Source organism: Cucurbita moschata, unplaced genomic scaffold (genome assembly GCF_002738365.1).
Source record: "Cucurbita moschata cultivar Rifu unplaced genomic scaffold, Cmos_1.0 Cmo_Scf00001, whole genome shotgun sequence".
In the NCBI taxonomy this organism is placed as follows: domain Eukaryota; kingdom Viridiplantae; phylum Streptophyta; class Magnoliopsida; order Cucurbitales; family Cucurbitaceae; genus Cucurbita; species Cucurbita moschata.
Genome location: NW_019268517.1, coordinates 8,570,028 through 8,592,932, shown reverse-complemented (window position 1 = coordinate 8,592,932; position 22,905 = coordinate 8,570,028). Strand labels below are relative to the sequence as shown.

Below are 22,905 nucleotides of genomic sequence, written 5' to 3'. Positions count from 1 at the left end.
AAAAAAAAAAAAAAAAAAAAAAAAACAAACAAATAAATAAAAACAGAAAACAAAGCAATCGATATAATCAAATCTCCAATCCCTCCTCCCACAAAGAAGGTTTCCTAAATCTAATCAGAGAAGAAAAGCACAAGCAGCCATGCGAGAAGAATGAGAAACAGGCGAGGAAGCGGAGAGTGGAGTTGCCGGTGAACAGCAACCCAGGCCCGAAGGAGAAGAGGCAGAGGGAGGCGGAATAAGAACAGGGGGCACGGCGAAGATCGCGGCGGCGAAAGCTGAAATTCGAAGAAGACCGGAGTACGGAGAGAATGAGAGATGGGGAATTGTTTTGGGGTCTGGTTCAGAATCAAATGCGATCCTATAAATGAGGAAGCAGAGACTGAAATGGGGAATTTCTGTTGAGAAGGAGAGAAAAAAATGGTGAGATTAACATTTTCTTTTTAAATCAATTTTTAAAAATTTAAATATATTAATTTTTTTACACATTAACATTTTTTTATTAATTTTATTTTAGAGGTTAGAGTTTGAATTTATCGTTAAATTGTATTATAAAAAAAAATTAAAGATTTAAATTTTTACATACTAAAAAACAAATTTGGTATAATTAAAAATGGTTAATTTAAAACAAACTCCCTAACTAAATTGAAGAAAGTCAAAAGAATATTAAAGATTTAAATATTAATTAATTTAATTTTAAATTATAATATGATTCCCATTTGACTTTTAATGTATTTATTACTTTATCCATTGCCATAAGCAAAGGTTTTTTTGGATGTTTTAAAATTTTATTTTTAATAAAAATAAAATATTAATTTATTTTTTTTATATTTAATTAATATTTACTTTCATTTTTTATTTAAAAAATTACCTTCTAAATAGTTAACTATTTAACTATAAATCTAGATTGGTTCGATTCCACTCAAGCTAGTTTTAGGGAAATTTATGAAATAACATAATCAATAAAATTGTCGTTTATTTAATGGGGTTGGGTTGATTGATTTTTTAAAACATTCCTATGCACACGTTGTACATTGACTTCTAACATACGACTTCAAATACTCATTAATATCGTGTAAATTAGGAACTTATCAAAGAACACACGACACTAAAAGTTAAAAAGTTGTCGTTTGAAAGTCTAAAAATAAATGTATGCGTTAGGTGAAATAATTTTAATAAAATGAAAAACGAATTAAAATATATAGAGGTGTTTTATTGGTCAATATATAACGTAAACCTATTATCATATATTAAATATGTTAATTCCAATTTTTAAACAAATTTCAACTCATTTTTATGATATAGCTTTAAAATATTTTAATTTAATCTCTTTATTTTAATTTTTTTTAATTTATTAATTAGAGTGGTCCTTTTTTTTAAGTTCATCTATCATTGTCAATAATCCTTTTGTTGATCTTATAATATTAAATGTAATTCGTTTTTTTTTTAACGAAAAATACAATCATACTTGTACCAATCATTTAAGGAAGATTTATAACTTACCGGTTCAAAAAAGATCATAGCTCAACCGATGAAGCTGTTAATAGTCATTTCTAGAAAGGCAAAAAATTCAAGCTCATTGTTAGGCATAGTTACGAATATTTAAGATTATATTATAGACCAAGGAATACCTTTGACATTTCATAAATATTTCAAAACTACATACGGAGTAAGCTTTTGCTACTGAGAAAGCGAATGGTCAGCGTGGACATTCAAGACTTAGTCGAGCATTAGCAAAGTGCTGTAGTAGCGTTGAAACCCTACGAGAATATTAACCTTAAAGAAAAATCGACATGATAATGACTTGAAACGACGGTGACTGGAACACTTCTATAGATAAAGTAGGAAAGAACGAGACGTTATCACAAACAACCTGTTTAACACCGTATCTCATTTTTATCGTAAAGAACCATTCAAGGTAATCATGATATTAAACTTATTCATAAAGATGTCAAACCATCAAATTACATTTATTTTTTTATAAGAAGCAGAAGCATTAGAAGCATTGCCTTAGTCGTTGGAGTTAGAAAGATTTGGATTGAAAGAAAAAGAGCCATCTAAAACGGCCAGGTTGAACTAAGCTCTGCTTTTGATCCTTCCAGCCAAGTCTGATGGACGTGTAACCAAGCTAACTCATTGCCACCATTTGAATCCTAAATTTTACAGAAGCTCACAATCTCAGTGGAACATACGAGAAAGACAGCAAAATCAGCTTTTTTTCAGTTGATTACTTACCTTTGAACTTAGTATGGCAGTTGTCCAGCTGCATAGTCGCTCCTCGCCTGTAAAGTGTCGACAAGTCAGCCAACGGTTGCAGGTAATCGGGAAAGTATACAGACACACAAGTCTATGAACGACAGTGTAATAACCCAAACCCACCGCTAGCAAATATTGTTCTCTTTTGGGTTTTCCATTTCGAGCATCCCCTCGAGATTTTTAAAACGCGTCTGCGAGGGAGAGGTTTCCACACTTTTATAAAGAATGTTTCGTTCCTCTTTTCAACCGATATGGGATCTCACAATCCACCCCCTTCAGGACCCAGCGTCCTCGCTGGCACACCGACTGGTGTCTAACTCTGATACCATTTGTAATAGCCCAAACCTACTGGTAGCAAATATCGTCCTCTTTCGGCTTTTTTCCTTTCACGTTTCCCCTCAAGGTTTTTAAAACGCGTCTGCTAGGGAGAGGTTTCCACATTTTATAAAGAATATTTCGTTCCTCTCTCCAACCGAGGTGGGATCTCACAATCTACCCCTTCGGGACCCAGCATCCTCGCTGGCACACCGTCTGGTGTCTGACTCAGATACCATTTGTAATAGCCCAAACCCACCCCTAGCAGATATTGTGCTCTTTGGGCTTGTTTCCTTTCGTGTTTCCCCTCAAGGTTTTTAAAACAGGTTTCCACACCCTTATAAAAAATGTTTCGTTCTCCTCCCTAACCGATGTAGGATCTCACAACACTTTTAGATACTTTTACTATTTGGGTCATGAGTTCACTTAGGAAATTTAGTATTCTAGAGATTTTTTAATATCAAATGACCTGATTAATGCAATGAAAATAAGATAAATCTAAAACGGATGGTGGAGAGAAGATAAGAAACAAAGAGGAAAGCAGTCAAACCAGATAATTCCCATTTCTCAAACTTCACGAGCCACGAGTCCGAGCCGATCTTCATGGGCAGCACTCGATTAACCCATACTCGATACTGTTTTCCTCGAGAATCTCCATAGTGCTTTCGTATTGAATTCAAGCTGTCTGAGAGAGATTGCTCAAAACCAGAAGGATGAACAAAAACACCAGATGGATTCTGAGAAAGAAAAAAAGGGATCAAAGTAATCAAAAAAGAGTCTCGAACCAGGCCGAATTCTACACAATTCAGGTCAAGAAAATAACGAGCAGATTCAGCATACAAGAACGGCAGACCACAAGAGATGCTGATATTGAATTACATGAGCAAGAACGAAGTAAAGACAATGTTGTCACGAAATGAGAATCAAAAGACCAAAGAGATAGACATACAAAGGCTATTTTCAAGTGATCCAAACAAGATTCCTCGACTTCTGCGCGCCTCCATTTCTCGTAGAACAAGTAAAACTTCACAATTTCATGACCAATGCTTTCAGGTTCCAGACTAGAGTTCAAGAAGTCCTTGACATCTCTAAGAGAAGTACTTGGACCGAGGTTAAAATGACCGATAGCTTGTATAATTCCAGCAGCACATCTCTCTGAAGCATGAATAATCTTGCTGTTGTCCTTGGCATTTTCAGCATGCCATTGCAACAATTCCTCCTGGGCATTGCTAACCTACATAATACATAATATTTCATAGGTGGAAAAATGAAATAGAATTATCTATGATGTTAACGAATCGTAATGCAGATGAACTACCATGACACCAAATACGTCTGGAATGCTAAATAGCTCAGCATCGTTCCCCGAGTCACCACAAACAAGAGTATTAGTTGGTAGTTTCCCGATCGACTTGAATTTTTTGTGCAGGTAAGCAAGCGCTTGTCCTTTTCCAGCACCTTGTGGTAATATATCCAAATCTATCCCTCCACTGTAGATTATTTTTACATCCAACTGATAATAAGCACAAAAAAGGTAGCTTCATGGTTAAAATTCCTTCTTGACCCAATGGTTGGTACACGAGCTTAAATGATAGACGCTGTGATACGACTCAGTCAACAGATAAAAAGTTGTACATGAAACCTTACCCCGCGTCTCTCCATAGACTCAGAAAGAGCCTTGGTAACAGCCTGAGCCTTATCTTTCTGAATGTAGAAGCTAACCTTGTGTGGTCGTTGTTCTGACTCGGCCTACATGAACCCAAAACGTTCAGTCTTTTACATGACTTATACCTTACTGCAATGTTCTTTATTCAACCTCAAAAGTGTAAACAGTACCTGAGGAGTAAGTTCAGAAAACTTGCTGGCTTCCTCAATGACTATGTTCTTATCCCACTTTTGATTTAAAACATCAACCCAACCTTCATCAGGCACCATTGAGTGGCCATAGGTTATCTCAGTTCCCACAGACATTATGGTAATGTCAGGAGTTAACATAGGTTTCTCTTTCCTTAGCTCTTTGTACAGAGTGGGGGATCTTCCAGTTGAGAAAACAAGCAGAGAATCGTGACGGTAATTGGCTTCCCATAATGCATTAAACCTCAACAGAGAAAAGTTCTCTGAATCGTGATGATCGACCTTAAATGAAACCGTTCAACAGATTAGATTGCTGCCAGAAGGAATTGGAGTTGTAAAATAATAAACGATGTATTAAAGATCTAACCATGGTATGATCGAGATCTGAAACTATCATGAGACGCGCTGAAATACTAAGCCTGTCCATGATTGCAACCCTCGGGCCGATACTGTAGTTGAGACAATCTAGAATACAACTCAAAAGGTCATCCAAATTTTAATAGCAGGAGTACAATTAAAGATGAAAAATATACTCATGTTCAGCTCAGGAGATATGAGAAATGGATGAAAGTTTTATTCAGATGAATAAATTCTTTATAGCTTCATATTGAGCATTTGCATGAGCATTCAGAAGTTGTCAACTTCTTTCTGTTTGTAAGTATAACATTACTTGACATTATTTTACATAGCCATGACGTGGCAACTTAAGTCCACCGCTAGTAGATATTGTCCTCTTTGGGCTTTCCCTTCCGAACTTCCCCTCAAGGTTCTAAAACGCATCTACTAGAAAAAGGTTTCCACATCCTTATAAGGAATGCTTCGTTCCCCTCTCCAACCAATGTGAGGGGGTCCAACGTCCTCATTGGCACACCGCCCGGTGTCTGGCTTTGATATCATTTGTAATAGCTCAAGCCCACCACTAGCAGATATTGTTCTCTGTGGATTTTTCCTTTCAGGCTTCCCCTCAAGGTTTTAAAACGCGTATACTAGGAAGAGGTTTCCACACCCTTATAAGGAATGCTTCGTTCCCCTCTCCAACCAACGTGAGATCTCAAAGTCCACTCCATTGGGGGTCCAGCGTCCTCATTGACACACTGCCCGATGTCTGGCTTTGATATCATTTGTAACAGTTCAAGCCTACCGCTAGCAGATATTGTTTGATTTTTCCTTTCAGGCTTCCCCTCAAGGTTTTAAAACGCGTCTACTAGGAAGAGGTTTCCACACCCTTATAAGGAATGTTTCGTTCTCCTCTCCAACCAATGTAGGATCTCACACATGAGGTGTAGATACATGGTTTCCTTTATTTATTATTTCAAATACAAAGAGGGGCGGAAAGCCAGACCCCAACCCAAAGGAGATTACAAAACGTATTCAAATTGGGCAAAAAGAATGTTTATACAATAATTATTGAACGGAGGAGAAAGTTAACACCATGAGATCCAAAATGGATAAAGATTCTATAAATCAATAAGAAGAGTTTTCTTTCTCGTTGATGATTCAATTGTTCCTTTGGAGCCAAAGGGTAAAAAAAAAAGTCTAACAAAGTGAAGCTAAAGAATCTTCTTCGTCTTTCGGACGGGAAGCCCGACCACTATTAACAAAAAGAACAAGGTAAAGTCGAAAGCAACTTCAGAAACTTCAGCAAAGGAGCAATTGAGAAAAAGGTAGTCAGGGGTACATCGCATCGCCAAGGCGAAATCACATGAAGGGAGTTGCTTTCGAATCACGTCATGGGCGTTTAAACTCTTGGTGAATAAGCTCCCAAATGCTTAGATACATTCACAAGAAAGGATTTCTTGTATACAAAAAAAAAAAGTTTTAGGCTAAAGTTTTTAAGATTCAATCCCAGAAAACACAAATTTCACATAACATTTACTTGATCAATCAAATCTTAATCTACCAACTAACATAATCCATCATCTACTCAAAGAAGGCCACAGGATTGATTCATATGATGAACAGAAGCAAGTTTAACAATCAAAACGATTGGGTAAGCTAGCCAAACAGTAAAGTAATCGAGCTCTAATGGCCAAATTTAACAATCAAAACTAGTTGAAAACCTCCAACCCAAAGGAACAATGGCATCAACTAAAACAATCTAAAGAACAATCGCAACAACGAAATCCCTAATCATTTCCTTCGATTCCGATATTTTCCCAGTAACCAAACAATCGATGAAGATCGCACCAATCGCGACAACTCAAAACGAGAAGGAAAAACAAAATAACAAAACACTTACCCCCGCACTGTCGATCACCCCACCTGAAAATAAGCCGCACCCACCAAGAATTGACGCTGAAACATCAAGAAAAGGGCATGATCAAATCAAAATGTCTCCGGATTCACAGAAACTAGAAACTGGGTGTAATTTGTAATGATGTGGATGGATGAGGAAGTAGTGGGTCTCGATTAGAACATCAATCGGAAATGATAGAAACAGAAAAATACCTGTGAAATTGGGAGGTGATAGATTAGAGGAATCAGTGGAGAAGAGTGATGATAAGAATTGGATCCAAATTCGTTGGCGCTTCTTTTGAGATGGTGATGGGAATATTCTCACTGAAAATTTTGAAGAAATATGAAATTTATTTCCGAATGTTGCACAAAATTAATGGTTTTAAAAACCAGTTTTGGAAGTTGGACGGTGTGGGAGTAAATGGATGTTAGGCAGTGGGCCTCCCATACCGATGAAGAAAATTTCTTGTGAAATTATAAAAATTAATATGGATTTACGAATTTGTATATTTAGTTATTTTCACAAAAAATAATCAGCATATATATATATATATATCGATGAATAGTGGCAAGTGTTTTCGATGATTTATCAATGACTGAGGTGTGCCGGCAATGAAGGGTTACCAGCGAGAGGGAGGAACTTTTTTTTGTTGTCAGATCACCTCCTAACGACCCATGTCAAGATTCGGCCTCGACATTTACCTACGACATGATCACGTTACTTACTCATTGTTTCTTAGAGTGAAGACTACCCTACAAACCAACTCGAGACCTTCTAGCATCATTTGTTTTCACTCACGTGCATTTTAAGAAAATTTTCAAGAAATCACCCACCAAGATACAATTGCTCGAAACAAAGTAAGCTTAACTTAACTGTAGAATTTCAATGATTGAGTTGCCGAACAGGGATGTGTACCTTATTGGTATAGATAATTAATTTTAATTTTTTGAATAATTTCTTGATCATCCTATCTTTAAATTGCTCTCATTCAGATATGGTCTCGGATTATTCATGTTAAAAGTTAAAGATGAATGGTTATCAAATCAGACCGAACGACAACCTATTAGACTAAACGTAAAGGGTCTTGTCACATTGCATGTGACTAATCAAGCAATAAAGTGAGCTAACTTTCTTTTTGGATAATAAAAGAAAAGGCTTAGGCTAAGCAAGCCAAGTTGTACCTAAATGTTATTTCATTTTTTAACAAGTGCCTAATTAGGGACCAATTTGAGTAGACACGGATGTTGTCCAAACCGTCGAGTGTTTAACGTTAATGGAAACAAAACACGTCTAAATTATGAGTTTTGTTTCAATAATACCCGTAAACCTTAAATTTTTTTTAAAATATCACAGTTTAAAGTTAATGAGAATGAAATGATTGTAGCCTAACCTAACCCTACTTTTACGGTTCAACCCAATCTAACCCTAGTTTTACAAAGGTTAAGAATATTTAACGATTGTAGTTGATGTTAGTGATGCATTTTGATTTAAAAATGTTTGATATTTGAGGTTTATCAGATTTTAGTTATTAATATAACACAATCTAATGAAATATTATTCGCCTCCCCTTAATCGAAGCTCGACTCCTTTGGAGTCATAGTCATTTTTTACTATGCGTTCGAGGAGGCTCGACTCTTTTTCTTTTGAAGTCCTTTATTCGACATTTGAAGATTTATCAATCTATTGACACGACTAAGTGACTCTGATATCATGTTAGATGAACACGACTCTCCACAATGATATGATTTAAGTTCTCATGGTTTTGCTTTGGGCTTCACCAAAACGCCCCTTAAGAATGGAGAGAGTATTTTTTAATTATAAACACAGGATCATTCTCTAAATTAGCGGGTCGTCCGCGAAATAGTTAGGCTAGCCCATGGGTTCTTTTTTTCCCACAAACCCAACCGCCATTTCAAGAACCCAATTCAATCTCCTCAGATTTTGGAGAATTTGAGAGACTATCGAGGAAGTCTTGCCACAAATCCGAAATTCCTCATCCATCTATGGCTCTGCTCAACGTAAGCCATTAACACTCGGTGAGGAAAGTGGATTACACTGCTACCCACCAGCCAAGTAATTGAAGTTCCAAAATTCCACCGCACCAACTGTCAATTGAAGTTACTCGAAGCAAACAACGAAAAACGCACTTCTATTTTTGGTTCAGCGATTAAAGAAGAGCCCATCGGACGCCCATTTTGTCTCATCTTCAAAAGGAATCATGGGTTCGAATCAAAACCCTCCTCTGGTTTATAATCCGAAGCTGAACTACTGAATTCTTCATAATCCGAAGCGGAACGATCAAAATGGCTGTTCTCCGCTCACTTTCCATGCTTGGTTTGCCGCTTAATTCTCCATCTGCTGTTTATAATTCCCATTTTAACTTGGATTTTGGGTGCAAAACCCCTCTGTATTTTCATTTGAGTAACAAAAAGATTGTAGATAGGAACAAACCCAGATGCCAAAAACCCAGAAATTGGCAAGCTAAATTTCTTGATACAGGCTTCTCTGGGGCGAATTTGAGAAGTGAAAAGTTCATCGTGAGGACAAAATCTGTATTGAGCGTTGATGAAGCTGTGGAGAGCGACGGCGATAGAACAGCAGGAGGAAGCGAGGAGAAGAGCCATTATGATGCTATTGTTATTGGGTCAGGTATTGGGGGCTTGGTTGCTTCTACTCAATTAGCAGTGAAAGGAGCTAAGGTCTTGGTTTTGGAGAAGTATGTGATTCCTGGTGGGAGCTCTGGTTATTATCAGAGGGATGGCTATACTTTTGATGTTGGATCTTCTGTAATGTTTGGTTTCAGTGATAAGGTTAGTTCATTAATTATTGTTGTTACTTATCATTTTAATTGAGATACAAAGCATGCCATTACCTTTTGGTTTGAATGATTGTTCATGCTCTTGATTTAGTTTGTTCATACAGTGAGAGAGAGTTATGTTGTGGCTCTGATTGTTAAAGTGATTGCTGGAAAGGGCAAAAACTAGTCTCCTTAATCATTTATCCCTGGATTGAAGTGTTCATTTGTTAGAAGTAGATTTTAAGCTTTATTGTATGGGAAGAGCCATGTAAGTACACCCTCTACATTGAATTTCAACGAGTGTGGAAGCATATAAGTGAGCAAGGTTAACTTAGGTTCCTTAGCTATAACCGGAGAACGAGGGAAGTAGCACGGAGAAAGTGAATGCGAACGTGGCTAAGATGAAGAGATCGTTGGTGTGTATACATCTGAGAAACTCACTATGGGTTGGAAATAATTAAGGGCTTAGAGAGAATGAGTTCAAACAATGATGGGCACTAAGAATTTATATTCTATGAGTTACCTTAACAACTAAATGTAGTTGGGTTAGATGGTTGTCTTGTGAGGTGCACATAAGTTGTGAGATCCCACGTTGGTTAGAGAGGGGAACGAATCATTCCTTATAAGGGTGTGGAAATCTCTCCCTATCAAACGCGTTTTAAAACCTTGAGGGAAAGCACAAAGAGGACAATATCTACTAGCGGTGGGCTTGGGCTGTTACAAATAATATTAGAGCCAGACACTGGGCGGTGTGCCAACAAGAGAGTGGATTGTGAGATCTCACATCGGTTAGAGAGGGGAACAAAGCATTCCTTATAAGGGTATGGAAGTTTTTAAAACCTTGAGGGGAAGCCCGGAAGGGAAAGTCTAAAGAGGATAGTTTCTGCTAGCGGTGGGCTTGGACTGTTACATATGCTGACCAGATACTCATTTATATAAAATACGGACACACATTTCTCTAGAAAGAAATCAAACTGTACATACATCTCTCTAGAAAAAAATCAATGCATAGATCAATAAAGTATTTAGATACAATGTTCTTCTACAAGATCTGAAGAGTGATTTTCTGGTTCAAACCACTGGGCTTGTTAAAAAAGATCATATCTTGCTAACTTCATTTCATTTGGTTGATGGTTGCTTCATTTTGCACTTCTCTCTTTCATTCATGAGTTATTTCCAGGAAACTTTGCTGTAATTTTCACTTCAATTTCAGTCATTTGGTTGGTAGTCTCATTGATTCTTTATTCAACGAATATGGTGGGCAGGGAAATCTAAATTTAATTACACAAGCTTTGTCAGCCGTCGGTTGTGAGATGCAAGTGATTCCCGATCCAACAACTGTTCATTTCCATCTACCTACAAATCTTTCGGTAAGGATTCACCGAGAATACAGTGAATTTATCGAAGAACTTGTTAGCAATTTTCCCCATGAAAGAGAAGGAATCCTCAAATTCTATGGAGCCTGTTGGAAGGTCAGTTTTTTATGAGATGACTGCATCTTCCTCCTGATTTTTTTTCTCCACAACGATTGGCTTACGTGATGAACTTACTTACATGGATAGATATTCAATGCTTTAAACTCATTGGAATTGAAATCGCTGGAGGAGCCGATATACCTTTTCGGACAGTTCTTTCAGAAGCCTCTTGAATGCCTGACACTTGGTAATGATTTTTATTTTGTTAATTGTATTTTATTTTTGAAACTTTCTCCAAGGAGTAAGAGTTTTGAGGTAAGAAATAACGAACACGAAACATATGCCATTATTAATTGGGTTTTCGCTGCGTTCGTTGAGGGAGTGACACTCGATCTATCTTTTCCCTCGTCGGTTGAAGAAAATTTTCGCCCTTAAGCAACACATCAAAGAAGAAATGCTTGCTTATTCATTTTTAGGCAGTCAATATCTTTTGATATCTTGGATGCAATATACAAAATATTTAAACGTAATCCACATTGCAGCGTACTACTTGCCTCAAAATGCTGGAGACGTGGCTCGGAAATACATTAAGGATCCCCGTCTATTGTCGTTTATTGATGCAGAGGTGAGCTCAGAGAATTGATTAATTGAGAATATTTGGTGTAAGTTTTGTCTTTTATAAATTATAGGGTTTCTTTTCATACTCCATATATTTCTTCTGAAATTAACTTATTTTCGGTGCTTATGCAGTGTTTTATTGTTAGCACGGTGAATGCTTTGCAAACACCAATGATAAATGCAGCCATGGTAAGGCTTTATGAGTTTGTGGTAGACGTTTTTCTTCGTTTTGTCTCGTTTCGCTGAATGCTGTCTGCTTCAGGTTTTATGTGACAGGCATTTTGGTGGGATAAACTACCCTATTGGTGGTGTTGGTGGAATTGCAATGTCCCTGGCAAAGGGTCTCGTTGATCAGGGCAGCTCGATAATGTATAAAGCTAACGTAACGAAGATAATAACCGAAAATGGAAAAGCTGTGAGTAGTTATTTTTAGAAACAAGGGATGAAGATTGAAATCTATAATTTAGCTAGTTGAGTTATGTAACAGCCCAAGCCCACCGTTAGCAGATATTGTTCTCTTTGAACTTTCTCTTTCGGGCTTCCCCTCAAGGTTTTAAAACGCGTTTGTTAGGGAGAGGTTTCCACACCCTTTAAAGAATGTTTTGTTCCCCTCTCCAACCGATGTGGGATCTCACAATTTACCCCCCTTCGGGGCCAGCATCCTTGCTGACACTCGTTCCCCTCTCCAATCGATACGGGACCCCTCGATCCACCTCCATTCAGGGCCCAGCGTACTTGCTGACACTCGTTCTCCTCTCCAATCAATATGGGACCCTCCAATCCACCCCCATTCGGGGCCCAACATCCTTGCTGGAACACCGCCTCGTGTGCACCCCCTTTAGGGGCTTAGCCTACTCGCTGACACATCGCCTAGTGTCTGACTCTGATATCATTTGTAACGGCTCAAGCCCACCACTAGAAGATATTGTCCTCTTTGGACTTTCCCTAAAGGTTTTAAAACGCGCCTGTTAGGGAGAGGTTTCCACACCCTTATAAAGAATGCTTCGTTCTCCTCTCTAACCGATGTGGGATCTCACAAGTTCTGTTCGACTTAATTAGATGTTTATATTTGTGTTTATTATTTACATGGTTTATATTGTAGGTAGGTGTGAAGCTGTCTGATGGAAGGGAGTTCTTTGCTAAAACTATAGTATCAAATGCTACCAGATGGGATACCTTTGGTTAGTTCTTCTCAAATTCTTTAGCAGAATTTATCATATTGCTTGGTCGAATGTTTCATCTCCCTCTTACCCCCTTTACCAGAATTCTATTAATTACTGATTATGTATGAACTTTGTTTTGTTTAAGGAAAGCTGTTAAAAGGAGTGGACCTTCCCAAGGAAGAGGAGAACTTTCAGAAACTTTATGTTAAAGCCCCATCTTTTCTTTCAATTCATATGGGGGTGAAAGCTGAGGTTTTACCGCCTGACACAGATTGTCACCACTTTGTTCTTGAGGTAGTTGATACTTTCACTAGCTGTAACTTTCAACAGTTTCATTTAACCTTTCATGGAATTGCTATGAAACCTTCGTATTGTTATTGTAATTAGAGTGATTGGAGAAGGTTAGAGGAGCCCTATGGAAGCATCTTTCTGAGCATCCCGACTGTTCTCGATGCATCGTTGGCTCCGGAGGGACGTCATATCCTTCACATTTTTACCACTTCTTCCATAGAGGATTGGGAGGTGAGTATATAAACTGTTAATGATAGTTTTAATTTTTTTAAAAAAATTAGGCTTCGGACGTCCCACTCTTCGTATCTGTTATGACTTTCTCCACCCTAAACTAGTTCTAGAAACAACAAAGATTTTATGTGTAATAGCCCAAGCCCAAACCCACCGTTAGCAGATATTGTCCGCTTTGGTCCATTACGTATCGCCGTCAGTCTCACGATTTTTAAAACGCGTCTACTATGGAGAGTGTCTTTCCCTACTCCAACTAGTGTCTCTGCGAGATCCCACATCGGTTGGGGAGGAGAATGAAGCATTCTTTATAAGGGTGTGGAAACCTCTCCCTAGTAGATGCGTTTTAAAAATCTGGAGGGGAAGCCCGAAAGGGAAAGTCCAAAGAGGATAATATTTGCTAGCAGTGGGCTTGGGCTGTTACAAATGGTACAGAGCCAAACACTGGTTGATGTGCCAACGAGGACGCTAAGCCTCCAAAGGGGGTGGATTGTGAGATCCCACATCGGTTGGGGAGGAGAATGAAGCATTCTTTATAAGGGTGTGGAAACCTCTTCCTAGCCGACGCATTTTAAAAACCTTGAGTGGTCCGAAAGGGAAAGCCCAAAGAGGACAATATCTGCTAGCAGTGGACTTGGGTTGTTACAATCTCGCACCGTCCGGTGTTTGACTCTGATACCATTTGTAACAGCCCAAGCCGACCACTAGTAGATATTTTCCATTTTGGCTCGTTACATATCGCTGTCAACCTCACGGTTTTAAAACACGTCTACAAGGGAAAGGTTCCCACATCCTTATAAGGAATGCTTTGTTCCCCTCTCCAACCGACGTGGGATCTTCCATTATGTTTTTTTGTATTAGACTTTGATTTATTCTCCATCTGCCTATTTTTCACCCTCCATTTGATTAGTTGTTGCATCCTAAACCAGGGGCTCTCCAGAAAAGAATACGAAGAGAAGAAGGAGCAAATTGCAAATGAAATCATTTCTAGACTTGAGAAGAAACTATTTCCAGGCTTAAAATCATCTATTGATTTTATGGAGGTATATGTTTGGTTCTAATGCTCTACTACACAATCCTGCTGAGTTTTATAAGTATCTATGCTTGAGAAACTTCGACCACTTAAAAACCGCACCACTCCTTACAGAATACGGGTGCGTTTCGTAAAAACTCGAATCAAAATAATAAAATGAAGTAAGCTTCAACAAAGATTGAACTTGTTAAAATGATCCATAGTAGTACATGTTACTGCTCTAATCGCCATGGCTTTCGGGTGTCTGGCTATGTTGGCTGAAAATTTCTGAAATGATGACAGATTGGGACACCGAAGACACACAGACGATTCCTAGCTCGTAATAATGGTACCTATGGACCAATGCCACGGGGAACCCCTAAGGGATTACTTGGAATGCCATTTAATACAACTGTGAGTTTATGATTGAATGCTAACCTCCTATCTATGTGCTTAACTTACATCCAACTGAAGGGCCATGACTGATGACCTGCAGGGTATAGATGGGCTGTATTGTGTCGGTGATAGCTGCTTTCCTGGACAAGGAGTAATAGCTGTAGCCTTTTCCGGAGTGATGTGTGCGCACCGAGTAGCTGCTGATATCGGTGAGCTTTCAATTTTTCCAGATATTTGGTGATCATTTACCATCTCGAGTAGTCTTCCGAAACGAATTTAGCTCAAGCAAGTTAGGTTCGCCCAACTTTGAGACCTTGCAGAACTAGTTTGGTGATCATCATTCTGAAATGAATTACTTGTTTCACGAACTATACAACTCATAACTTTGAGTTCCGATTATCATTCGATGGTATCTAGTTTCGTTGTAGCTTGGCAAGAATCATACTGCCTCCTAACGCGTTCTACTTTGACAGGGCTTGAAAAGAAGTCCCCCATTTTGGATGCTGCTCTTCTTCGGCTACTCGGTTGGTTAAGGACCTTGGCTTGAGTTCATGGCGCCGTAAATGTTTTACATGGTCTGCTGTGTAAGTAGCTGCTATAGTTCCTTATAAATAGAGCAGTAGAAGCGAACGTCGTATTCATACATTTATGATTCATGTAACGTTAACCAATCTGTTCATGAATAAATAACCGAGTTTGTACCAAAAAAGCACCTCTGAACTGAATGTTTCTCTTGTAGAAAAGGAAGAACAGAAAGGTGCTGCCAACATTTTATGTTCATGGCTTTGGAACTAAACCTCTACTGTTAAAGGCTACTATATTTAGCTGTTTAAATGTTCTAGCTAGATGATGCACCTCCAGGAGCAAGCCATACTGACGATAACACGTCCCCGTTCGGCCTTCGATGCTATCACCTTCTCCAAAAGGTAAGTACATTACCAATGGAGTTTCCATAATAGAGATTTTTACTATTTGTAAGACCCTGCAACTCAGATTCAAGCTCAAGCAAACCAATGCTCTGATTGCTTGTAGCAAATCTTCCTCAGAAAATCTTTTGCATTCTGTTTCTGTTAAACTCCTGATAGTTTCATCCTCCTCAACGAAATGTAAGCTAAGAGACGATACCCGAAAGCCATGGCGATCAGAGCAGTAACTTCGACTACTCCGTTGTCCATTTTCATACCCTTTACGGTAGGTAGGATGTTGTTGTACTGCACCTTTAGGAGAAGCTTGTATGTGTGATAGTTGAATGACACGAAACGGATCCAAGACACGAACACCGGAACTTTCTGCAAAAAAATGATATGATATGTGAACCTCATAGTATATCACTCATTCCATCTTGTTACATGCTTGTTAAACTTTAGTTCCTATGCTTTTATGTAATTACGTTTTTAGACCTGATCTATCTGGATAGTCGGACAACAACTGAGCTCTCAAGTTTAGACATGATCTACCTTGATAGCCGATTAAATTTTAGACCTGAACCACTTTGATAAGCCGGACAACAACTGAACTCCCAAAGCTATAGAGATCAAAACAGAATCAAATGCAGTGAATCTTTATGATCTTGTTGAAGTTTAGATTCTATACTTGTAAATAACTTATATTTCCCGTCTCCATCTCCACTACCTATGGTCGACCTAGGCTTAACTTCGATAATATGAACTAAAACTTCACTAAAATTCATTATGAAAGAGAAGCACGTTACTTGTACAAAGAATCCACCGGCAAGCATGAAGGTCATGACGGTGACCGAGGCTAAAGTCGTGGCCTTCTTGACATCCATGAGTGTAGCTCCAATAGCCAAGCCAAGGCCCTATATGATGAAACAACTCATTCAAACCACTCCTCCAAGCAAACCCAATGAGCTCAATCCGAAGAAGAAGAAGATGGCATACCTGAGCAGCCACTATGCAGAGGAAGACAGTGACCATGGTGAGGAAGAAAGGAGCAGCGCTAAGCCTTAGGCCTGCCATGAAGTAGACAACGAGAAGGAAAAGAATAGGCAACAAAAGATCAAGTGGAAGATCACTTGTGGTTCTTGCCAAAAAGTAAGCGCTGAATCTGTACATATCAGCCGCTCTTTCTTTGTTTAGCATTGCTCTTTCTTGAGGGAATGTGAATATTGCTGTAAACACTGGGAAGAATCCCCAAAACACTGCTATGAAGAACAGCAATCCAGCCTATAACAATGGAAATGAAAGCATTTAGGCAAGCAACGGCCTGAATGTCGTGAAATTCTTGAGCGGAATAAATCGAAGCTTCTGTAAATCGTTAAGATTTCAAGCTTCAAAGTTTCTACAACAATGGAGGAGTTGAACTACCTGGTCATGCAAGCCTTTTGGAGTGCCACTTTCCGATCGCCACCACAGTAACCCTAAGATAACGGCGGTGGCGAGAACTTGAGTGATTCTCAGCCAGCTGAAGTATTCATGGCGTCTTTCTTTAATTCCTCTATGGAACAGTATCGAATATTGTTCCCACCAGCTCGCTCCCCATTGCCTTTTCGAAGACTTCACCTTCGATTTCAGCTCTTCGTCGAGCATTAGAGGTGCGAGCATCTTCCTCTTTTCCTTCTCTGCAACCCTCGTCTCGTAAGCCTCCACAAGATACTGCTTCACATTATTGCATTCCAATCAAATCATCGTCGTTCATTTTCAGTGCGCATTATTGCAGGTATTACATTCTAATTGAAAACTGGATGCCTTGACTCGAATTTTATGAAATTCAGACGATCTTCTAGCTATGGAAATTCTACTATGATCAGGTTATTTCAAAGTGGATTATAATCATGTTGAAGTCAAAGCCAAAGAAGTGAAGAATGTGGCTTGATTTCCCGAAACATACCTCCTGCACAAGAGCTGGAGAAGGCCTATCGAGCCTACTGTCAGGCTCAGAATTCTCTACTTGCACCTTATCCTCTAGCTCTGATGGAACAGACACATCATTGAGGTTGCCATTTGCAAGGTCAAGCAAGAACTCAGCAGGATTCATTGCAATAAGTGGGGAACATCCTATAGATGAGAAATAGTTCATTGCTTCTGCTGCTTTTCCATAGTAGATTAAGTTTCCCTTCCCAAGAAGAATTAGCTTGTCGAAGTTGTGGAATAGTCTGCTTGATGGTTGGTGAATCGTTGTCACCACGGTCTTCCCAGCCTGCCATGGAAGAACACATTAATCATTCTATGTTGGAGCTAATCAGCCAAGGAAAAAAGTATGTATATATGTGCATATACTTCAGCTATCTCATGTAAAATCTGAACAATTCTCAATGCAGTTGTAGAATCCAAGCCTGAGGTTGGTTCATCAAGAAAGAGGAGAGAGGGGTTGATTAAGATCTCATTGCCTATACAGACCCGACGCCTTTCTCCACCCGAAACCCCACGGACGAAGGAGCCACCAATCATTGTATCCTGGCACCTGCAGGAGGATCTATATTGGTGAGTGCCTATTCCAGAAGAATGTAGCATGGTATGATTCAATGCGTTTTCAGTTAGAAAGAGCTGCAAAGCTTTACTTTTCAAGGCCCAGCTCATAGATAATGTCCATAGCACGCTTTTCCTTTTGCTCTTTTGTCAATGCTCTTGGCAGTCGTAGCAAAGCTGCATATCTCAATGTTTCTTTCACTGTCAAGTGGGGAAATAGAACATCCTCCTGCATCACGAATCCTATCCTGTAATGGCATTTTATTTTGTCATGATCAAAATATGTTTCTTAATAATCTTTCTACATTAGTACTGGAATCTGAAATGTAAACCGTGGACTTCGTCTAGAATTCTTGCCTGCTTTTCAGGAACTTATTGTATGGTTGATCATTGTAGGTAATTGAACCACCAACTGTAGATCGTATGAGCCGCCCTCCGAGCAGATTGAGTAATGTTGTCTTGCCACTTCCAGAAGGTCCCATTAAGGCCAGAACTTCGCCTGGGTGTACCAAACCGGTAATCCCGTTCAGGATCTCCTTCTCCACATTTGTCCGCAGTCCTTTTATAATTACTTTATAAGTAACATCTGTGAACTGCAAAAATTTTCATCCAGACAACAGGATGAACTGAGTTCAGTAAAGTTGCAGACAATCATTATTCACCATATTTTGGGCAAATATTCAACTCAGGTTAGAGATGGCTATGTTTCCCAGAAGTATACTTCTTTCCCTCTACAAAGTGATATGCGTTGATTAGCTTCTTTGAGCCTTAAACAACCTGATTTTTGACGTGCATGAACTCAATGTTTTCTAAAAATCAGGCTTGTCAAGATTCCAGGAGGACAATTATCCTTTCAAGTTTTTTATTTTATCTTTCTGGTTCTTATTTTGTTCTCTCAGTTGGGTGGAAAGATGGGATGAGTCTTGTACATGAATGGTGATATAAAATGAAACTTTGTACAAGACTGAACCTGACCATGCTATAATTTACATGCTAGCTTAGCCATGTTCTATGGGGATTGTGCTTTAATCTCTACATCAATCTCCCTGTTTTTGCCTGTCCAAATAGATAGCCATAATTCATTTGACATCAGAAAAACAGAACATACAACTTTGAACACTCATTTTTTTTCTTTTTTGTTTTTGGTTATCAAAGATTAGGTGGCCATGTATTGGGGGAGAATCACTTTATTTCAATGGTGAAATCACACTTTATTTACCTTGAGATGAATAGGCATGGTTGGTTCTGTTTGAAATCTGGCCTTGCGTGTTCCTGCTTGTACATCCTCTGCTGTTATATTATATGCATATAAACGTTAGACGGTCGAAGCGGGAATTTACCCCAAGATACTTCTTTCTTGAAATGTAGATCTACCATTATTTTCTTATATGAGAAGCCAACTTCTACTGGAAATGATCAAAGTTGAAAAGAAAACACCATACAGAGAGAAAGATATTAAAAAAAAAAACACCCCAAGTAGTTTGAGGAACTTAGACCTCTCACTTCTGAGTAAAACTCAAGCCTTACTAAGTAAACCATTGATTGCATATGTTCTTGCTGATTCACTTTCTTTGTAACCAACTCCTTACCTAGTGACTAACACACACCTAATGTCCTAATAATAGTTTTCGGCAGCTAACAATGGACTAAAAGCATTGGAAGCAGCCCGAAACGTTCGAAAATAATCATCTATAGAAGAGTCAGAAAGAGTAAATAATGTCAATTGGATATACTGGGAAGGAGTCAAAGGTAGGTAAAGGAATTTGAGGGTGAGTCTACAAATATGAAATTGAAGTCTTCAATGATTGAACTTTTCTTTCAATAATAACACATGGGCCCTAGTCAGTCTGCTGATTTGATTATTAGTACCACCTAATAGCCTTTCCTTCACAAGTTTGGTATCCATTACCAGACAAAGAAGCATCAGTGTCCCAGATAAGGCCAAATCAACCCCCCACCAAAAAAAAAAACAAAAAAAGGAAGAAGAGAGAACAGAGAGAAAATGCAAGCCAAGCAAATTACTGGTTCTGTTGCAGCAAGAGAGTTTTAAAAGTAAAGGAGGAAAAATTGTAATATCTCAAGCCCCCGCCGTTGATATTATCCTCTTTGAGCTTTTCCTTCAAGTGCTTCCCCTCAAGATTTTAAAACACGTCTACCAGGGAGAGGTTTCCACACCCTTATAAGGAATACTTCGTTCCCTCCCCCCCTCCCACCAATGTGGGATCTCACAATTCACCCCTCTTGGGGCCCAACGTCCTTGCTGGCACACCGCCCGATGTCTGGCTCTGATATCATTTGTTACTCAAGCCCACCACTAGTAGACATTATCTTTTTTGTGCTTTCCCTTCAAAGTTTTAAAACGCATCCACTAGGGAGAGGTTTCCACACCCTTTTAAGGAATGTTTCATTCCCCTCTCCAAACAAAAATACTCTACTTCACTGTTCTAAGACGGGAAGATTGAATGCCGTAAACTCCAAAATTGTACTTCAAGTACTTGAATTTGGGGGGATTTTTAATAATAGACTATAGAGCCAAAAGTACAGAAAAGAACGTTAAAAAAGTATTATGATTGTTAAATTGGTATGAGGGTAATGACAGCACTCTTTTAAGCCTTATCTTCCCATGCTTCAATAGAATACAGAGGCAGAAGGTCAAGCATATAACCACAAGATTTGAGTACTTTTATTGCCACAACTACATTTAGCTTTCCCATTGTAAGCGAAACCATGCTTTCTCTTTACCAAACAAAAATGGGGTTCAGAAAAACGGGACCCATAGCCCAACGGATTCTCATCTTCCTTTACCAAACACATTGTGTGAACCATATTGAAAAAGTAGGAAGAGAACGTGAAGAACATAAAAGAAAGTAGATGACGAAGAAATCGAAACTAATCTTCGAAAATTAGCAGTTTGTATTGTATTTGAAGAATTTTGTTTCATGAGTATTCGTTTGTGTTCTTGTTTCTGTGGATTCCATTCTAAATTATCAACTAAATTTCTTCCTGTGCAAATAGCTATACTATACACCGACACGTATATCTTTTAGAACTCGAAGGCAATCGTAGAATTTATAGAACAAGTCATGTTCTTGAAGAATTACTTACGTATATCTTCATCACTAAATGTCTTGGAATCAGCAATTTCATCAGGTGGCAGTGTGAAGCCAGTGAAGGAGAATGACAAGCCCAAGCTAGCACTTGAAGCTCTACTCAGGGCTGCACCACTGCCCAAGTCATCCAAATCCAGCTTCAGTTGTGCACTCCTAGACTTCCTGATATGTGTGTTTCGACCACTGCCACTGCCACACCCCGGCGAAGGAGCTGTCAGCGTCTGCTTGCTCGGCTTCCTCGACAACGTCAAGCTACCACTCTCCCCCACCACCCCATTTGCCTCTCTGCTCGTCGTCGGTGACTTGAATGCTGCTGCCACCTTCTCCAACAGTTGATCGGATTTCGTCCTCGCCAATCCTAACGAACTTGTTTTCTCCATGTCGTCTCCAACCTTCCTATCTAAGTCATGTCACACACACACACACACACATATATGCTATGATGAATGTGTAATGATTAAGAGTAATGGTTTGACAATTCGCCATTGTGAAAGAAGATCATAGTTCATATTGACCATACCTTTTTGGTGATGTTGAAGGACGAGTGGAGATTCAGAAGTGAAGAGGTTTAGAGAGAGAAAGAGTTGGCTCAATCTATTGCACCATCAATGGTGCTCATTCACTTCTTATATAAAGAGCCATTAGAAGAGGGAATAGTTTGTTTTTTTTAGTACCGAAAATACCCTTATGTTTTATGGTATATAACAACTGTGCCTAATATCCCATATTTGATGTTACTAGACTTTAGAAATTGTATGTTTTTTTAAGGAAGGCTTTTTTTCTTTTTCTTTTTCTAATAATGAAAGGTGAGACATTTTGCACCTTATCTCACCAAGCATCAATCATTCTCAAAACAACCCTACCATCTTACCCGTACACGTGTTCCAAAGTTTCGTATTTTTTTCGTATTCTCAAAGAAATCAATTTCATTTTCAAGCAATTTCTATGGGAACGAAGCCTCCTTAATAGGGAAATAAATGCATGTACATTGCGTTAAATTATATATAATTCTAGCATGATTTAATTTAGAATAAGGTTTTAAATCTGGGTTCTAGATCTTTGATGGTAAGAGATAATTTAATTCTAGCATCATCCAAATTTTGTATAAAAATGTGTTAATTTTTATTTCTAATGATCGTCGTGTTCCGCATGCTGCAAAACCGTATGGCGGGGTCGATCCTGTGACTAAGATAGTCGCGCCAATGGATTTTTCTTCTTTCGAACCCCATAGATATCTCGCGTTTATTGATTATGGCGAAAATGAATCAAACTTGAAGATTGATCATAGCTACCAAACCCATTTTTTTTTCTGATCCTTTGATACAAAGATTCATTCTCTTCAGAACTCTGAGAGAGGGATCCAGAATTTGAGGAAGCATTCCTCCGATCTATGACAACAAGGGATTGGACTCGAGATTTATGGATTGAATAAACCCGATATATATATATATATATTCCATAGCTTGTTTTTTCGAACGTTTACCTTCCGAATTGAGGGTCCCCCAGTAAACACCATACAGACTTTCTTCCCTAGAAAAGCTGATTCAAGGGTTCTTGCTCAAACAAAAACTTGGATCGTTAGGTTGAGAATTAAGATTGTCTTATCATTAAGTCAATTCATCTGGGTTTCTAAAAATTCATCTTCTTAGAAATAATGTAATTCCTCTTTTGTAGTTTACCCTCAGTCACTTTTAACCGAAATGACCAAATTGAAAAGACACTCAAACATAGGGAACATAAACATGTGTTTAGCAAATACGTATGTCACAACTACACGATTACACGAGTT

The 22,905-nt window shown here is 38.6% G+C and overlaps 3 protein-coding genes and 1 long non-coding RNA gene across 7 annotated transcripts; 2 read left to right on the top strand and 2 right to left on the bottom strand.

Annotated features, from left to right (window-relative positions):
- Positions 1-1,859: 1,859 nt before the first annotated feature.
- On the bottom strand, positions 1,860-7,090 carry LOC111441900 (sucrose-phosphatase 2). The gene is made up of 10 exons (XM_023079096.1): positions 6,871-7,090; positions 6,662-6,717; positions 4,790-4,887; positions 4,405-4,704; positions 4,216-4,317; positions 3,887-4,081; positions 3,518-3,802; positions 3,119-3,305; positions 2,233-2,279; positions 1,860-2,150 (listed from the first exon to the last, which is right to left on the bottom strand). Exons 3-10 carry the CDS (start codon positions 4,847-4,849, stop codon positions 2,055-2,057), a joined length of 1,272 nt encoding a protein of 423 aa, XP_022934864.1. The 5' UTR covers positions 4,850-4,887; positions 6,662-6,717; positions 6,871-7,090; the 3' UTR covers positions 1,860-2,054.
- A 1,547-nt stretch (positions 7,091-8,637) lies between these two features.
- LOC111445387 (prolycopene isomerase, chloroplastic) lies at positions 8,638-15,979 on the top strand. Its single transcript, XM_023083737.1, has 14 exons — positions 8,638-9,468; positions 10,721-10,927; positions 11,018-11,117; positions 11,413-11,495; positions 11,621-11,677; positions 11,751-11,903; positions 12,591-12,669; positions 12,797-12,945; positions 13,039-13,173; positions 14,100-14,213; positions 14,486-14,596; positions 14,679-14,787; positions 15,052-15,162; positions 15,318-15,979. Exons 1-13 carry the CDS (start codon positions 8,962-8,964, stop codon positions 15,123-15,125), a joined length of 1,878 nt encoding a protein of 625 aa, XP_022939505.1. The 5' UTR covers positions 8,638-8,961; the 3' UTR covers positions 15,126-15,162; positions 15,318-15,979.
- Positions 15,201-21,770, bottom strand: LOC111445364 (ABC transporter G family member 22-like). 4 transcript variants are annotated; one of them, XM_023083704.1, is made up of 11 exons: positions 21,637-21,759; positions 21,112-21,516; positions 19,226-19,296; positions 18,364-18,599; positions 18,099-18,254; positions 17,818-18,001; positions 17,429-17,737; positions 16,906-17,193; positions 16,480-16,764; positions 16,290-16,397; positions 15,201-15,867 (listed from the first exon to the last, which is right to left on the bottom strand). In XM_023083704.1, exons 2-11 carry the CDS (start codon positions 21,494-21,496, stop codon positions 15,649-15,651), a joined length of 2,241 nt encoding a protein of 746 aa, XP_022939472.1. In that variant the 5' UTR covers positions 21,497-21,516; positions 21,637-21,759; the 3' UTR covers positions 15,201-15,648. The 4 variants fall into 4 exon arrangements, with proteins under 4 accessions (XP_022939472.1, XP_022939480.1, XP_022939489.1 ...); XM_023083712.1 differs by having other exon boundaries at positions 21,112-21,512; XM_023083721.1 differs by having other exon boundaries at positions 19,226-19,293; positions 21,112-21,770.
- Positions 17,895-18,982, top strand: LOC111445396. Its single transcript, XR_002710840.1, has 3 exons — positions 17,895-18,021; positions 18,403-18,522; positions 18,620-18,982. It is a non-coding gene; the product is annotated as an uncharacterized LOC111445396 (long non-coding RNA).
- Positions 21,771-22,905: the final 1,135 nt, after the last annotated feature.

Bases quoted from the DNA above. Each gene is read 5' to 3' on its own strand.
- LOC111441900 (XM_023079096.1), bottom strand. From the start codon at position 4,849: ATGGACAGGCTTAGTATTTCAGCGCGTCTCATGATAGTTTCAGATCTC. The intron at 4,705-4,789 runs GTTAGATCTTTA...GTTTCATTTAAG, and splicing joins CAGATCTCGATCATACCATG to GTCGATCATCACGATTCAGA. The intron at 3,306-3,517 runs GTATGTCTATCT...TTTCTTTCTCAG, and splicing joins ATCACTTGAAAATAGCCTTT to AATCCATCTGGTGTTTTTGT.
- LOC111445387 (XM_023083737.1), top strand. From the start codon at position 8,962: ATGGCTGTTCTCCGCTCACTTTCCATGCTTGGTTTGCCGCTTAATTCT. The intron at 11,904-12,590 runs GTGAGTAGTTAT...TTTATATTGTAG, and splicing joins TAACCGAAAATGGAAAAGCT to GTAGGTGTGAAGCTGTCTGA. The intron at 14,788-15,051 runs GTGAGCTTTCAA...CTACTTTGACAG, and splicing joins CCGAGTAGCTGCTGATATCG to GGCTTGAAAAGAAGTCCCCC.
- LOC111445364 (XM_023083704.1), bottom strand. From the start codon at position 21,496: ATGGAGAAAACAAGTTCGTTAGGATTGGCGAGGACGAAATCCGATCAA. The intron at 19,297-21,111 runs GTAAGTAATTCT...ATAATATAACAG, and splicing joins ATTTAGTGATGAAGATATAC to CAGAGGATGTACAAGCAGGA. The intron at 17,194-17,428 runs GTATGTTTCGGG...AATGTGAAGCAG, and splicing joins CTCCAGCTCTTGTGCAGGAG to TATCTTGTGGAGGCTTACGA.